The sequence below is a fragment of the Oryctolagus cuniculus genome, chromosome 9, assembly GCF_964237555.1.
Source record: "Oryctolagus cuniculus chromosome 9, mOryCun1.1, whole genome shotgun sequence".
In the NCBI taxonomy this organism is placed as follows: domain Eukaryota; kingdom Metazoa; phylum Chordata; class Mammalia; order Lagomorpha; family Leporidae; genus Oryctolagus; species Oryctolagus cuniculus.
This window is the reverse complement of record NC_091440.1, coordinates 137,722,198-137,738,787: the sequence shown is the minus strand read 5'-3', so window position 1 is coordinate 137,738,787 and position 16,590 is coordinate 137,722,198. Positions and strand designations below refer to the sequence as shown.

At 53.2% G+C, this 16,590-nt stretch overlaps 1 protein-coding gene across 1 annotated transcript; it reads right to left on the bottom strand.

Moving 5' to 3' along the window:
- Window positions 1-6,380: 6,380 nt before the first annotated feature.
- On the bottom strand, window positions 6,381-7,340 carry CCDC184 (coiled-coil domain containing 184). Its single transcript, XM_008251863.4, has one exon. It carries the CDS (start codon window positions 7,076-7,078, stop codon window positions 6,533-6,535), a length of 546 nt encoding a protein of 181 aa, XP_008250085.1. The 5' UTR covers window positions 7,079-7,340; the 3' UTR covers window positions 6,381-6,532.
- Between the last annotated feature and the right edge of the window lie 9,250 nt (window positions 7,341-16,590).

Below are 16,590 nucleotides of genomic sequence, written 5' to 3'. Positions count from 1 at the left end.
GGATGAACCAACAGAAAAAGGAAGACCTTTCTCTCTGTCTCTCTCTCACTGTCTATTCTGCCTGTCAAAAAAATACAAATACAAATAAAATAAAATATAAACAATGGAGAAAGCGGGTTATTGGTTTGGGTTTTTTTTTTTTTTTTTTTTAAGTTTTCTGAAAAGCAGCACTGTCGAACACCCAGATTATCCCCGGGGTTCCGAGAGGGTTTCCCGCCCCTGCCCGCACAGCAGGACCCGGGCGCTCTCGGACACCTGCAAGACCCTCGCGGTCTGAGCAGAACCTTAGAAACAGAGGGCCCCCGAGGTCGGCGAGTTGGGAACCACTCAGACGCCACAGGGACAGTCGCCTGATCCCAAAACATGGCCCGGGGTTCTCCTCACCCTCTCGCTTCCCCGTCTCCGGGCCGCGCAGCAGCGCTCAGGGCCAATCCCGTCCGGAGTCTCCCGCCCGCTGTGCGCCAAGGAGCACATGCTCGCCCCGAGGCCCGGGAACCTGCCCGGGGCTGAAGGCCGGTGCCGCCTGGATCGTCTGCGGCCCCATTGGCGTTGCTTCTAGGCGATGCCCCGCTTAGCCAGTTGGGTGACTCTGGCCCCACACGGGCCTCGGAGCAAGCACAATGCCCTGCACGTCCCCTTTTCGCCGACTCCCCTCCAGGAAACCTCCCCGGGCGGGGCTGAGGCTGGTAGCAGCGTGTGCCTGTTCTTACCTGAAATCCTTGCTGGTTTAGCATGAATCTGTTACCAGAGAAGCAAAGGGTCCTTGTGTTCGCGCAAGAAAGAATTCAGGCGTGAGACAGAGTAGTGGAAAGCAAAATAGCAAGGTTCATTAGGGTAGGGAAATCCCTAAGAACGGATGGGCACCTCTTGAGACAGGAACTGGGAGAGTGCGCAGTTTACATTTAGGCTGGGGTTTTTAAGGGGATGGTTCTTGTCTTCCCGCCTCTTCTCCTAATAGGAGCCTTCCTATTAGCTTTTTCCTCCGGTAGATTACCTGTTCCAATTGCTGTCTTTCACAGAAGTTCCTTGTATATTCCCAGCCAAGGACGTATTTCCACTCTGTTTCCCTTTTGGCTGCACTGACACCTTTATGAATTTGACAATTATGAACCCTTTCTCTAGAACTAAAAACACATATTCATAATCAAAAATCTTTGCATACAATATCTGAGGATTTTTTCATTTACAGGTGGCATAAGAGAGGAAAGGGGGCCAGCGGAGGTGAAGGGGAGGTGGCTTTGGTGCGGGTGGCCCAGACTGCACAAGTCTCCTCTCTGGAGCGCAGCTTGCACATAAGATGCACAACTCAGAGAAGGCACTCGACGGCCGGGGTGACTGTTCACTCATTCAGGGACTGAAGAAGCCAGGACACCCTTAGGAACAATTTCCAGCCTTGATCTCGGTGATGGGGAGATGGTGTCTAGAAAATGTAGCTGGGAGGGTGCCACTGTGGCACTCAAGTTAACCTGCCGCCTGCAATGCCAGCACCCCATATCAGCGCATTGATTCCACCCCGGTGCTCACTGCTAATCCAGCGCCCTCTGATGCACCTGGGAAAGCAGCGGAGGATGACTCGAGTACTTGGGACCCTGTTCCTGGCTCTCCTGGCTCCCCAGCCCAGTCCTGGTGGTAGCAGACATTTGGGGAGTCGATGATTCCTCCCCTCCCACCCCACTCCTCCTCCGCCATCTCCTCTCTTCTCCTTCCTCTTGCCTCCCCTCCTGTCTTCTCTCTCGCTATCCCTCCCCCTTGAATCTTTTTTTAAAAAATTAGCAGAAAAGAAAATGTAGCTTGGAAACGGAATATGGGGCCAGTCTGCCAGGGCCCTCCTGGGCAGGCCCTTGACCCTGTCCCATGCCCCCAGGGTTACCCAGAGGTAGCCATGGATCTCTGAGGAGAGGGATGCTCAGAGCTCTGGCTTGGGAAGATCTACCTTTGGAGTGGCCGGGGGGTGACCAGTCAGGAGTTTATCGCACTTGACTTTTAACTCCACCCACTTGGCAGCGGGCCGGGCCTCCAGCTGGCACTTGGTGGCGCTGGCACAAGCTCCCATGTAATGCGGTTATTGGTCGATAGGTGGCGCCATTACAGCACGACTGACAGCAGGGCTCCTCGGGTAAGCATAAGGCTCCTAAGCAGAAAAGCCATTTTTCTGGGGGAATTCACCTTGCGGGGACAATCTGCAAGTGGCAGGGGCACGTGGCATCTGGAGTCAGAGATTCAGGAACACTCTGCCGGCACTTCCACACCGCACTTCACCGCAGCAGGGTGTGCTGGCTAAGTGTCTGTGTCTCGGCACGCAGATGTGGGAAGAAAATCTATCTTTCCTATTCATAGATGAAATTAACTGAAATATATTTGGGGAAGAACTGTTCCTTAGCTTTGGAAAAGCGTCTAGGTGAGCCACTTTATTATCCCAGTCAAGATGGTAATCTGCAGCACTGCTGAAATCATGTGAAACCACACACTGACATCGAGGTCAGGGAGCACACCTGGGAAACTGCAGTTTCTCCAGGAGCAGTTTAGGTGTACCAAGTGGTGGTTGCAGCACACATGCATTTCCATTTTGAGATTAAGAAGGACTCTTCGGAGTGGACACTGTGGCCAAGTGGGTTCAGCTGTCACCTGCAGCAGCCAGCATCCCATGTGGGTGCTGGTTCGAGTCCTGGCTGCTCCAGCTCCTATCCAGCTCTCTGCAAATGCACCTGGGAAGCAGTGGAAGCTGGTCCAAGTGCTTGGGCCCCTGCACCCACGTGGGAGACCTGGAATTCCTGGTTCCTGGCTCCAGCCTGGCCCAGCCCTGGCAGTTGTGGGCACTTGGGGAGTGAACCAGAAGATGGAAGATTGCTAACTCTGTCTTTCAAAAAAAAAAAAAAAAGAAAGAAAGAAAAAGACCCCTCAAGACAGCCCAGTGAGGGACAGGCAGACAGGGAAGGAAGCAGCTTGTTGGATGTGAAGCCATAGAGGGGTCATTACCTCACCCCTTGAAATCAGCAGTGCTTGGAAAAGCCCAAGTACTCGAAGATTTGGCACTAGTAGGGGGCAATTTTTAGCATACAATGGGTATCAACACAGTTTGAATTTGCTGAACAGGTGGTAAATAGTGAGTTTGATGTGAGGCTTCAATTCATTTTGAGAAATATTCTGAAGGCCCAGGAAGCCAGAGTGCCAGGAGCACCAGGTTCAGGCAGGCTCTCTTTGTCTACGGTATTTTTAAAATTAAAGTCTTGGCCAGTGCCACGGCTCAATACGCTAATCCTCTGCCTGCGGCGCCGGCACTCTGGGTTCTAGTCCCAGTCGGGGTGCCAGAATCTGTCCCGGTTGCTCCTCTTCCAGTCCAGCTCTCTGCTGTGGCCCGGGAGTGCAGTGGAGGATGGCCCAGGTCCTTGGGCCCTGCACCCGCATGGAAGATCAGGAGAAGTACCTGGCTCCTGGCTTCGGATCAGCGTGGTGCGCTGGCCACAGAGGCTATTGGGGGGTGAATCAACGGAAAAGGAAGACCTTTCTCTCTCTCACTGTCCACTTAGCCTGTAAAAAAAAAATTGAAGTCTCACTGCCCTTTAACTCGGCACTTTTTTTTATTTCTCAGTTTTAAAGGATTATGTTTAAATGTGGACCTTCTCACTAGGGAAAGTACATAACTGCACAGTTCTGCACTCACACCCAGGGAGTCATGAGTCCCTTAAGTTCCACGGTGCCCCTACCAATAAGAGCCTGGAGGGAATCCCAGCTGACACTCATTGGGGCGAGAGGGGTGGGCAGGACAGAGCACCCTGCACTGCGTCCCTCTGAGATGCTGGTGCAGCCCGGGACTGAAGAGGGTGAAGAACTGCTTCTCCTGGGAAGATCTCTGCACTGCGGGGAAACAGCTAGAGAAAGGATGAGCACACAGGGCAGTGGGCATAAAAGGGGACTGAAATGGAGTCAGGGTGAAAGTACCGGACCAGCTATGCAGCTGCGGGTGAGCTCAGCTGCCCTTGAGATTCCTGTCAGACTCTGGAGAAGCTGAGCCACACGGCATGGGCATGGAGCACAAGGACAGGGCCGTGCCAGGAAATACGTGGGAGCGCTGGCTTCTTCCTCCCAAACAGCAGGTCCAGAAAGCCATCTTGGTGGGGCTCAGAGGTCACTAACCAAAATTCGAACTGCGATTTCTTGTCCCAACTGCAAAAGATGAAAATTAGCTAAAACTAAGTCCTTTCCAGGCCTGCTCTAGGATCTTCACTGGGAAAACAGGGAAGTCCTTCTCTGAAGATTTTAGAGAGCAACTGGCAGACTGGTCAGGCAGACCCAGGTTTTAGTGCTGGCTTTGCCCAGTTCCAGTCTGTGACCTTGAGTGAGTTTTGGAGTCTGTTTCTGAACTGCTCTGTAAAAACAATAGTACCTGCCTCCTGGGTTAACAAGAGCTACAGCTGTGCAGCGTCTGATGCACAGTAAGTGCTTGCTAAGTGACAGCTATCATTGCTGCTCCCGGTGCTGAGTGCTGCGGCTGTACCAGGAACCTGCGTCCCAGTCCCCAGGCAACGGCCTGCTTCCATGCTTAGCTGCCCCCTCTACCCCCCCGCCCAGTGACATTCCCTCCATCAAGAACGTCCAGGTCACAGCTCATGAAAAGGCCTGTGCTAGCTTGGGAATGTCACTATCCTTTTCCTGAAGGGGAAGGTTCTTGACATAGGCAAAGATATAAAATAGTTTCTAGAACCTTCTCTGAGTAGTCTTACTTTCTCAGGGGGAGCTACCACCACCCCATTCCAGAGAATTATAAGGAAATTTGCACATTTTTTCTCCCCAACAAATTTTATCCTCATACATGCAGAAATTAAGGGGATGATTGTGTGTAGGAACAGATTCAGGCCTAGATGTGTGCCTTCAGGGCTCTTTCCACCTCTCTGCAGCAACCAGCAGCAAGAACATACATGCATGTGTGCACACACACACAGCTTGGCACACGCAAGGTACCCCAGCTCGTTAGCTCTCAAATTTTGCTCTGGGGCAGTCCTGGGAAACCTGCATGGCCCGAGGGTGCAGCCTGAGCTGATGTCAGCAGAGCTGCCAGCTCTCCGGGGAACACCTTACCGGCATCCTCCACTAGAGGCCTGAGCAGTTACTGTGTTTCCTTTGTGATGTGTCACTCCACCCCCAGAGATCCCAGGCAATCCCCCCAGAACAATCCCTCCCACCCCGCCCTCCTTCCTCCGAACAGGTGTCCAGCACCCAGGCGTGAAGATCATCTCCCAGGGCAAGAGGCTGCCCCGAAAAGGGGGCAACTGCAGACCCTGGTGAATGCCGTAGTCACAACACACCCAGCCCAGCCCGAGGTCACGGTCCAGGACAGAAGGGAAAGCAGGCGGAGCTGGCAATGCCTGTCCCAGCCAAGGCAAGGACAGCCAACTCCTTGGACTGGAAGCAAGGACAGAGGCAGGACGCCCCCCTCCCGGCCCCCAGCCACACGCACACACACAAAGTCCCTTAGTATCAGTCAGCAAGGAGGGGAGACGACGCCTTTTATTGAGGTTACCGTGGAGGAGAGCACTGAGGAAGGGTACACAAAGGCGGGGAAGGGCACGGGGTCATCACTCGGGAGGTGCAAGGGCAGCACATCAGTTAAGGGACCTCAGGACAGCCACATGCTCCATGCCCTGGGGTGGGGTGGGGGGAGGCTCACAGAAGGATCTGAAGCCCCCAGGACCTAACACCAGAGCCACAAGCCCTGCCCCTCAGGGCTCACACACTACTACACGGTGGACAGACACGATGGAGGCGACATCGACACCGGGAGGCAGCGGGCAGGGACACACGTGACGGAGGAACTGCAGCTAAGCAGGTGTGGCTAGGAGAGACAGTTTCTGACTGCAGACCCCAAGAGTCCCTCAGACGTCCCCTGCATCTGGGCTGCTGCGAGCTGGGCTCTTTGTTCTCTAACCCCAGCGAGAGGAGAAGCAGTCCCAGGCGAAGTCAGCGACCGGGCGGGATCCGCGCTGCATGCACAATCCAGAGCTTGCGCTATTCCCGTGTCTTCATGCACATTCGCAGCCAGCGCCTCCCCGCCCGCCCCGGGAACCCCATTCACCCGGGTCCTGGGCTCCCTTTACCAACGGCAGCGCAGACTTGCGGCGGGGTGGGGGCGGCGGTTTCTGCGGAGCACCGAGTGTCTTGGACTCAACAGAGGGGCAGAAGAGAATCCCCCCCACCCCCGATTCCTTAATTTCTAGGCAAATCGTTTGAGATTGTTTGCCACCGTCCTAGAGAAGTCCTTGTCGTGAATAGAAAAGGCAGGGTGCTATTTACACAGGCCAGCGGTCCGCTCGCCACCTGGGGAGGGACGGGCAGGGCAGGGGCCGGCGCGTCCTCTCCCGCAAGCTCACCTTTGCGCAGCCCGCAAGGGCTCCGCGGCCGGCGGCGGGAGCGGCCCCAGCTCCCACGGGCCTGCGCCCAACAGACCCCGCCTCGAGGGCGCCCCTCGGCCAGGACCGCGAGCAGCCGTCGGAGGGCGGCGTCCGACCCGCAGCGGCCGGGGGGCGCCCGCGGGGCCTCACAGCGCGGCCTCGCCCCTCAGCCGCAGCAGGGCGGCGTCGGGCGGGTCTCGGGGCTCCAGCGGCGGCGCGGCCGTGCTGCCTGCGCGGGGGCTTTCGGGGCGCTCGCGGCGGCCGGCGGGAGCGGCGGGGCACGGCCGCTCCTTCTCCTCCTCGGCGTTCCCGTCCTCCGGGTCCTCGCTGGCGACCGCCCCCGGCGCAGGGCACTCGGGCTCCCGGGGGGTGCCCGCGCAGCGCCCCTGGCCGCCCTGGCGGGGCGCCGTGGTCATGATCCGGCACATGGACACGATGGCCCGCTGGTTGGCGCACACGTCGTCCGACAGCACCTGGATGTGCGAGGCCTGCTCGTCCAGGGCGCCCCGCATGGCCCGCACGTCCTCGAACAGGGCCTGCAGCTGCGCCTTCAGGTGCTCCATCAGCTCCTTCATGCCGCCGTTGTACTCGCCCGAGAGCACGTCGCCCACGGCCGGCACGCTGGACACCTCCAGGGGCGCCGGCACGTCGCCGCCGTCCTTGGTCATGAGCTCCAGCGGGCCGTCCTCCATGGGGTCGGGGGCGCGTCCAGCTCGGACTCGCCGGGCGGCGGCTACGGGGGTACCGGGGCCGGCGCCTCCCGCGCGCGCCCTGCACGCCTCGCCTCCGGACCGCGCCCGAGTCAGCGCGCCCCGCGCAGCGCGCGCCCGCAGGTCCCGTCCAGGCCGAGGCCGCCGCGCGGGGCTCCCGACCCCTTTCCAGGCACGGGCGGCGCCCGCGAGTGCGGCCCGGGCGGCGGGGGCGCGGCTCCGGCCGCGCGCCGAGCTGCCGTTTCCAAGGCGACGCACGGCACGTACGTGACGTGTCTCCGTGGCAACCAGGACGTGCGGCGGCCGGGGAGAGGGGCGGGGCGCCGCAGTGGGCGAGGCGGGGCCGCCGGGTGTGCGGGAGCGGGTGCCGCGCGGCGGGCCTCGCGAGGGCGGCGTGTTGCGTGTCGCCCGCTCTCGTGTGGCGCTCGGCACGGCCGTGAGCGGGCGCGGAGTGCGGCCGGCGACTGCGGCGTTCCCGGGGAGCCCGTTTCAAGAGGCCTCTACTCGGTCTTTTTTCACGCCGCGTGTGCCGAGGCCCGCGCCGCTCGTGTTCTGCGGCGGCCGCTCCGGAACCTTGCCTGGCTGAGGGCGAGGGCGGGGAGGAGGCCGCGAGGGGTCCGCAGCCAGCACTGGAGTTCGGGCGAGCGGCCGAATTCCTGGACGGGAGCCGGGCGCGGAGTCCTGCTGCTCCAGCCGCGCAGCCCGAGGCCGCCCAGGCCGGTGCTCCAGCGATTGGTGCCCGAGCGGTTGGGAATATCGCAGATGTCCATCAGTCGAAGGCGTCGCTCATAGTCTTGTGCAGCCATTCGAATACACTGAACGTGAAAAACCTCCTACCAGCGCGTCTTCCCGGACTGCCCGTTCAGTCCTATCCGCTGTCCATTCCTTCCTTACTGCTTGCAGTTCTCACCTCCTGTGCCCTCCGCGTGGGTAAGAACTTTGTAAGTGATTCCTAAAGCGTCGGACAGCGCAGAAACGCTGCGCTAAGCAGAGCCGAGTCTGCCTGGTGTGCACAGAACGGCTTTCTGATAGCCAGGAGCGGGCAGGACCCATTAAAAACAGCTGCGCTGGCGCTGCACCAGTCGCTTATCATGTTCTCAGAGGCTGTGGGTTCACCTCGCACTCATCCTCCCCAGGAGAGTGCTGAGTAGCCGGAAGGGACCCTGAAGCTCGCGGGGCTGAGCCCCTGCCTTCTCAGCTCTCGGCCAGCGCGTCGCACGGTTTCATCTCGCTGGTTCGCTCGCCCTGCCTTGCTCCCATCTTGACAATCCCTCACGTTACCCCGTGGGTGGCAGCTGGGTTATGCCAGCCCTCTGCTGCTGTTAGTGAGCACACCAAGTTTGTAAAGGCTTTGGATCAGATTACACCACGCTGCCCGAGGCAGTGACCGTGAGGTCCCAGAGGCGAAATTATTGGGGATGCACAAAAGCCCCCTGGGAACAGGTGCGCAGGTCAAGGCGGGGTGGCTGACCTCAGCAAGCTCCAGGTCAGCCGCTTGTGAGCTAAGGGTAGGTGGGAGCGCAGGGAGTGGGCCAGCTGGTGCATTGGATTCAGAACCAGATCTTTTCAGGAATTCTGTGTGAAACTGAGACAAGGAGAAAATGGGAGAAGGAGCTGGACTCCGGAGATCCACGGGTAGCCTCTGAGCTGCCTGGGTTCCCCAGCTGGGCCCTGTGCACCCCAGTGCCCTGGAGTATAGTGCATGGAACCACCCCCAAGCAGAAGGTGGGGGCTGATGGGTGCCCCAGGCAACTTCCTAGAGTATTCATAGGAACTGCCAGATGGCAGGAGAAAATAACGCCTGCCCTCTGCCTCCTGCCTTTCTCTCATCCTCTGGGAACCACCTTAGCTTTCTGTTCCTTCATTCCAGTCTCATCAGTCCGTGGGCGCAGAGACCCCATGCTGCGCGGATACAAGTCCCATGAGGCATACCCGCTTCCTGAGTGATTCTCAGTAGTTTCTGGTGTCTGGCTTTATGTTAGATAGCTGTCGTGTCTTCTGAACCATAAATCCAATGAAGGTGCTCACCTGACAGATCTCAGTGATCTAAATAAAGCTGAGGCTGAGTGCTGCTCTGCAGGTCCAGGTGCCCAGACAATACCCTAAATAACTTTTATGATGCCCATCTCAGCATGATACCACATTCAAACAGACGACATCCAATAGCCAGAAAGAAGGAGAAAGCAATTTAAATTTTCATTGCAGTCTCTGGGAAGACTCAAGGGGCTTACCTTGTCAGCACAGAGCAGGAATCCTGACCTCCTCCGCTTAGTTCATGCATGATGGCTTAGCTGTGCTGCTGGTCTCTCTGCTTTCCCCCTCAACTTTCTCTCAAGCCTGGCTCTAATTTTTCACTTCCCCACTCCCTTCACTTCTGGGGTGTATAATTCATCTCTGCTGTAAGAAGAAACTCCCTGTCCTTTGACTCCTTTACATCTGCCGCTTATTCCCCTGATCTTCTCCACTCTGGCAACCCCCACAGTCAATTACAGCGGTCTTCTCAGAGGGTGGAAAATGCCGAGAGGTTGAGAAAACCTGCACTGTGGTCTTGTCCTTCAGAGACTCGAGGTCTCATCTCTCCTTAACCAGCCCAGAGAAATGGGTACAATGGCTTGCAAAGGCCTAGGCCCCTAGGCGCCTCTAACTGAGAGTGGTCCAACAACTCACACCTCACAAGTCTGTAGCCACTCACGGCCCATTCCTCACTTGAGGCCTGAGCTGGCCTTCCTGCTGCTTGCTTTGTGACCTCAAGCTGTTTTCAGGAATGTCACTGTCGCTAATGTGTGTAGTTACACTCTTGCCCTCTTTCTCAAAGACCCTAAAAATGGCACAGAAAGTGGTTTCTACCACACCCCTTTCGCTCTGAGGTATATATCCCAAGACTAGAAAGATGGTGTGGGCTGCGGTTTAGCAACCACTACAAGGCTGCACTGTGTTTCTATTCCAGGACACGAGTAGGACTGCACTAGTACTTGTGGTGACCTCGTGACTCAGACCCTCAAGATGTAACCTATGTCTTCAGAGTTGTGCAGAAGCTGAGCCCTGGGCAAGTCTAGCTCGATCTTCTGTGGCCATCCACATGTCCACAGTTAAACTGAGGCCACACAAGGATTCCAATCGTTCTGCGACTCTCTCATCCCTTTCCTTTGCTTCATTCTTCTCCACATCCACTATCCATGTTTCTTAGACTGCATTTTCAGAGTTTTACTTATTGTCTTGTGGTTTTGAAACTCAGCTGGGGAGTTGGATCCTAGGGGTGTGTGTGTGTGTTTATGCACACACTGTATCTGTAGTAGTGGCCTCAGTGCCTGGCACATGGTAGACACTCAGTGAACATTTGTTGAACAGATGAGTGAGTGAAGTCTCAAGAAGAAACACCTCCCTAAACAATGTGCGTGCACATCTCCAACTCTGCCTCATTTCCCAGAGCATTTTAACTCCTTTGGTGTCAGTCATCTGTTTCAGTGATCTGTGGCTTGTATTCACAGAATCAAGTGGCCCTTTTAGTAATATTCACTTTGGACACTCTTGAAACCACTGCCTGGAATGTAGGCATCCTATATCTGAACCTGGTTTTCGTCTTGGCTGCTCTGCTTCCAGTCCAGCTCCCTGCTAATGTGCCTGTGAGGCAGCAGAAGATGGCCCAGGTGCTTGGCCCCCGTACCCACATGGAAGACCTGGATGGTGTTCCTGGCTCCGGGCTTCTACCTAGGCAGGCCGTTGCAGCTATTTAGGGGAGTGAGCCAGCAAATGGATGATCTCTCAGTTGCTCTCCTGCCCCTCTCTTTAAAACAACAAAATCAGAATGAAAACTGCCACCTGCCCACCTACTTCCCCCCCACCCCCACCCCCACCCCCGGTCTATCACCAGTATCCCCATCAAAATCTAAATGATACTGTGGCCCTCTGTCAGCCCTTCAGCTCAAAGGGCTGTACGACCCCCCACCCTGCTCAGCATTGTTCAGAGAGAGGGAGCCCCCCATACTTTATCTTACGGAGGAGAACTCCTGACTTGTACTCCTACTTTGCTGGACTCAGCCGCAAAGAAATTACCCTGCTACTGGTTATAAGCTTGGTAGCTAGCCAAGCAAGGGCTATTCCAAATATAAAGATTACTGTGCTTTGAAGCTAATATTTCTCTTTTCCTTGTGTCCTGAAGCAGTGGACTGTAGTAATTTAGGGTGATTCTTACTCTGAGCTTATCTGCTTTTTCTGTAAAATACACAAAATAGTTGCACAGTCATCCCTCTGTATTCACATTCATGAATTCAACCAATCACAGATCGAAAATGCTCAAAAATTTGCTTCTGTACTGAAGGTGTGCACTTTTTCCTTGTCATCAATGCCTAAGCAAAACACAGCATAATGTCGCTCCCCCTCTTCGCGGAGGAACGACACAGGACCTGCGCTGTTCTTTGGTCTGCTCGGCCCTTCCCGGGTTTGCTGCTGGTCCTTCCCGGGTTGGCTGCCGTCCTTCCACCTCCGTGGAAGGGCGGTTCCCCCTGCCACTTTCCCCACTTCCGCGGGGGAGCGGCACACCGCCGGCCGGCTCTCTCGGGGGGGCTGCTCAGGTGTTCCTTCAGATAGATGTTCCTGGTGCATGTTGTCTCTCTCCTCCTTTATAGTCCTCTTCCACCAATCCCAACTCTGCTACCCACATGCCGAGCATACTGCTCTCCTCCAGTCAGGAGCAGTTCCTGCAGCTTGTCAAGCTGGGGAGAGGCAGCTGTGTAGAAGCTGTTTCCTCCTCTCCCAGCGCCATATTGTGGGAGAGCAGATGCATAGAATAGGTCTTAATTCTAGTAACTTAGTCTAGTCCGAGTTGCTCCCCACAGCATAACACCCACTTACGGAGCACTTATGTTATAACTTGGCATTATAAGTAATCTAGAGATGATTTAAAGTATTCTGGAGGATTGCAGAGGTGCCAAGCAAATACTACACGCTTTATATGAGGACTTAGATAAGGTGGTAAAATTACAGAAGGAAGTCAAGGGTGACTGGACATTTGTTTTGTTCATACAACATATTCCACTGAGAAAGGACAGTCCTGTGTTCCAAAGTCATTGGAAATTAATCTTTCATTTTGGTTATGTAACCAATTTTGTGCATGTTTAAGTTTCTTTTTTTTAAGATTTATTTATTTATTTGAAAGAGTTACACAGAGAGGAGAGGCAGAGAGAGAGAGAGAGAGAGAGAGATCTTCCATCTGATGGTTCACTCCCCAATTGGCCGCAATGGCTGGAGCTGTGCCGATCAGAAGCCAGGAGCCAGGAGCTTCTTCCAGGTCTCCCATGCGGGTGCAAAGGCCCAAGGACTTGGGCCATCTCTTACTGCTTTCCCAGGCCATAGCAGAGAGCTGGATTGGAAGTGGAGCAGCCCGGGTCTCGAACCAGCGCCCATATGGGATGCCGGCACTTCAGGCCGGGGCATTAGCCTGCTGCGCCACAGCACCAGCCCCTAAGTTTCTTTATTTCATTGATTTTCAGCATTAGGGATTGCTTTCCCCCCCCTCTTTTTGATATAATTAACTTTTTGAATGCATGAAACAATTGCCTGATTCCAAAACAAAACTATGTGCAAAGCTACTCAGAGGCCACTCCCTTCTGTTCCACCTCCCGACCCCAGTTCCCCCTCACCTCCTGTAGACACCATTTTTTTAAAAAAAAAAAAGATTTATTTACTTATTTTTAAAGTCAGAGTTACAGAGAGGGAGATCTTCCATCCCAGAAGGCCGCAGTGGCTAGCACTAGGCCAGGCCTGAGCCAGGATTCTGGAACTTAATCCTGATTTCCCAAAGAGGTAGCAGAGGCCTAAGCACTTGGGCCATCTTCCACTGCTTTTCACAGGCCATTAGCAGGGAGCTGGATTGGAAGTGGAGCAGCTAGGACACAAATGAGCCTGCTTAACCTGCTATCCGACAACTCCAAACCCTAGACACAATTTTTATTCACTTCTGGACCATCTTTCCATTGCTTCATTTCCCATAAAAGGGAGTTACCATGCCTTGTTTCACATAATAGATTGTGGCAATCATTCTATAGCAAAACATACAAATACTCCTCCTTATGTTTATAGATTTGTAAGGCTCCACTGTATCACAGAGTTAAACCACCCATCTCCTCCCCATTGATAGATATCTGGCATGTTTCTAGTCTTTTGCCATTAAAAATACCACCAGGAATAAACGTATGCATGTATTATTTCTTATTTGGGCAGATACCTTTTTTCAAGGATGACCGCAATGGCCGGAGCTGAGCTGATCCAAAGCCAGGATCCAGGAGCTTCTTCCGGGCCTCCCACGTGGGTGCAGGGGCCCAAGGACTTGGGCCATCTTCTACTACTTTCCCAGGCCATAGCAGAGAGCTGGATCGGCTGTGGAGCAGCCGGGATTTTGACCTTTCTCTCTCTCTCTCTCTCACTGTCTAACTCTGCCTATCAAATATATATATATATATATATATATTCTGGAAAACATTATTGCTGGTGAAAGGAGAAACTCTCTGCTTGGGATTTTGCCAGCTGTATCAGATTTCCCTTCCTGGAGTCTGGATGACTTCCACTTATACCAAGAGCACTTGTGTCTTTTCCCTCAGAGTTCTGGCAACACAGTAAAGTTTGGGTACACTCCCAGACTTTTGTATTTCTGTCAACACAATAACCAATGCTAATTTAATGTAATGTAACATACCTTACTTTTTGTTGTTGTTGCTTTTAAAAAATTTATTTTCTTTGAAAGACAGTCTCAGAGAGGTAGAGACAGAGGTCTTCAATCTGCTAGTTCATTCCCCAAATGACCGCAACAGCCAGAGCTCTCCGATCCGAAGCCAGGAGCTTCTTCTAGGTTTCCCACATGAGGTGCAGGGGCCCAAGCACTTGGCCGTCTACTAGTGCTTTCCCAGGTGCATCAGCAGAGAGTTGGATTGGAAGTGCAGCAGCCAGGTCTCTAACTGGCACACATATGAGATGCCTGTGCTATAGGCCAGAGCTTTAACCCACTGTGCCCCAGCATCAGCCCCATATCTTTCTTTTTTGAGGCAAGTATGTTTTAAGGGCCACTTTCATGATTTAAAAAAAAAAAAAACTGTTCCCATTTTAGGCTCATTTTTCTAGTAGACATCTGTCTTTTTATTTCTACAAACTCCATAAGTATTGGGAGGTTTGCCTTTCTCCTGTTGTATAAGCTGCAAACATTTTGTTCTGTGACTCATTTCTCTTTGGGCTTGTTTATGCTGTCTGGGTCATGCAGACTTTATGTAATGGAATTTGTCAGTATTTCACTGATTCTGGGTTTCCAGTCATAGAAATGCGTTGCCCACCACTCCCTAGGAATGTTATTTAGAAGTCTAACAAAGTTTTCTTCCAGAACTTGCAGAAGTTTCCATTTTTGTAATGTTTAACTGATCCATGTGGCATTTATCTGGGTGTGCAGTATAAGCTATGAATCCAATATTTTTTGCCTTTTTTCCAGATGTAACCCCGTTATCTCAACAACATTTCTCTTGAAAGTTCATTTTTCTTCCAGCATCTTACAAAACTTTATTATTAAATATTGTATGTGCTTGGATTACTACCTGTGTTAGGTAGGAAGTCAGATATGAGTTTATGTGTATGTGACAAAGGCCTAAGGAGTTGACATCTAGGTCCAGCCTCCGCATCTCAAAGTCATCCTGATAACCTTCCAGGTACAGCCCAGTATCTGCACTTCAAATGCCCTGCTCCTTCTACCCGATAACCATCCTTCCTCTAAGGCTCCTCTAAGGTGGGGTGAGGCCAGCCAGGCTTCCCCCGTCTGATAACTTCAGGGGGAAAACTCAGATAGGAACTTTTCGTATTTACATCCAAAAATCCTTTGTTCCAGGAGGAGCAGAGGTGGGGAGGCAAGACTGATCCCCTTAAAAACCCCCAGCCTCAACCAGACTGCACGCTCAGCTCTCTGCCTCTCTGCTGAGTCACCCACCTGGCCTGCCCAGGTGTATTCTCTCCACTCAACCATGTAACCTCACTCTTCCCCAGTCTAAGCGACTAGGGACTGGGCATTCTCTCTCAGGCTCTGTCTGGAGAGGTGCCCATCCGTTCTTACAGATGTCTCTACCCTAATAAACCTTGCTATTTTGATTTCCACTACTCTCTGTCTCAAGCCTGAATTCTTTCTTGCGTGAAGACAGAACTCTAGCTTCTCCGGTAACACCTGGACACAGCAGCAGGTTCCATGAGTGTGTCTTCCCATTGGAGCTGTTTCTGCCCCGGGAGAAATATGAATGCCTGGTAGTGCTTTCTGTGACCAGCGAGACCTGCCCTTCCTCACTGACCTTCTCAGGGCTCTCCTGAACATTCTTGTGTATTTTTTTCTATATAAACTTAAGGGTCGTCGACCTGAGAAGAAAAAGCAAAAACAGAAACAGCCAACACTTTGGTTTGAATCATTTAATTCGCATGCTGACTGAGGGTGTGTCTTCCACTGTCTATGGCGCCTTTAGTGTGTTTGAGGAGTCATGCAAAGCTAGCCTCAGACCTTTGACAGACTTCTTTTCAGTGCTGTGCCTGACAGTTTTGTAACTGTGGCGTGGCTTTTGGTTTTGCTGTTACAGGTTTGCTTTTATGTCCTGTTTCTACTCTGAATCTTTTTTTTAAAGATTGGTTTATTTATGTATTTATTAGAAAGGCAGAGGCAGAGAGAGAGAGAGAGAGAGAGAGAGAGAGATGTTCCATCCACTGGTTCACTCCCCAGACAGCTGCAATGGCAGGAGCTGAGCCTATCCAAAGCCAGGAGCTAGGAGCTTCTTTGGGGTCTCCAACATGGGTGCAGGGGCCCAAGGATTTGGGCCATCTTCCACGGCTATCCCAGGCCATTAGCAGGGAGCTGTATCAGAAGTAGAGCAGCCTGGACTCAAATTGGTGGCCAAATGGGATGCCAGAATTGCAGGCAGTGGTTATGCCATAGTGTCGGCCCCTAGTCTACAGTCTTTTAATGTAATCTTTGTCGGATTTTTGATTCAGTTTTTCAATTATTTCATTAAAATTTGTTAAGCTGGACTTCCCAGGGTCTTGGAGTAGACTTGGGATTGCAGATTAAATAATCCCATTGCAAGCTTTCCTGGATACTTTTAGGATGATTTTAAAAACTACAACCTGGGATTGGCACTGTGGTATAGCAGGTGAAGATGCCGCCTGAAGTGCCAGCATGCCATAAGGGCGCTGGTTCTAGTCATGGCTGCTCCACTTCCAATCCAGCTCTCTGCTATGGCCTGGGAAAGCAGAAGATGGCCCAAGCCCTTAGGCCCCTGCACCCCTGTGGGAAACCCAGAAGCTGCTGGCTTCAGATCAACTCAGCTCTGGCCGTTGCGGCCATTTTTGGAGTGAACCAGCGGATGGAAGATCTCTCTCTCTCTCTTTCTTTCTCTGCCTCTCTGTAACTCTGCTTTCCAAATTAAAAAATTTTTAAAAAAGAAAAGAAAGGAACTAATGATTGAACTTTTGGCAAGAAGGCAAGT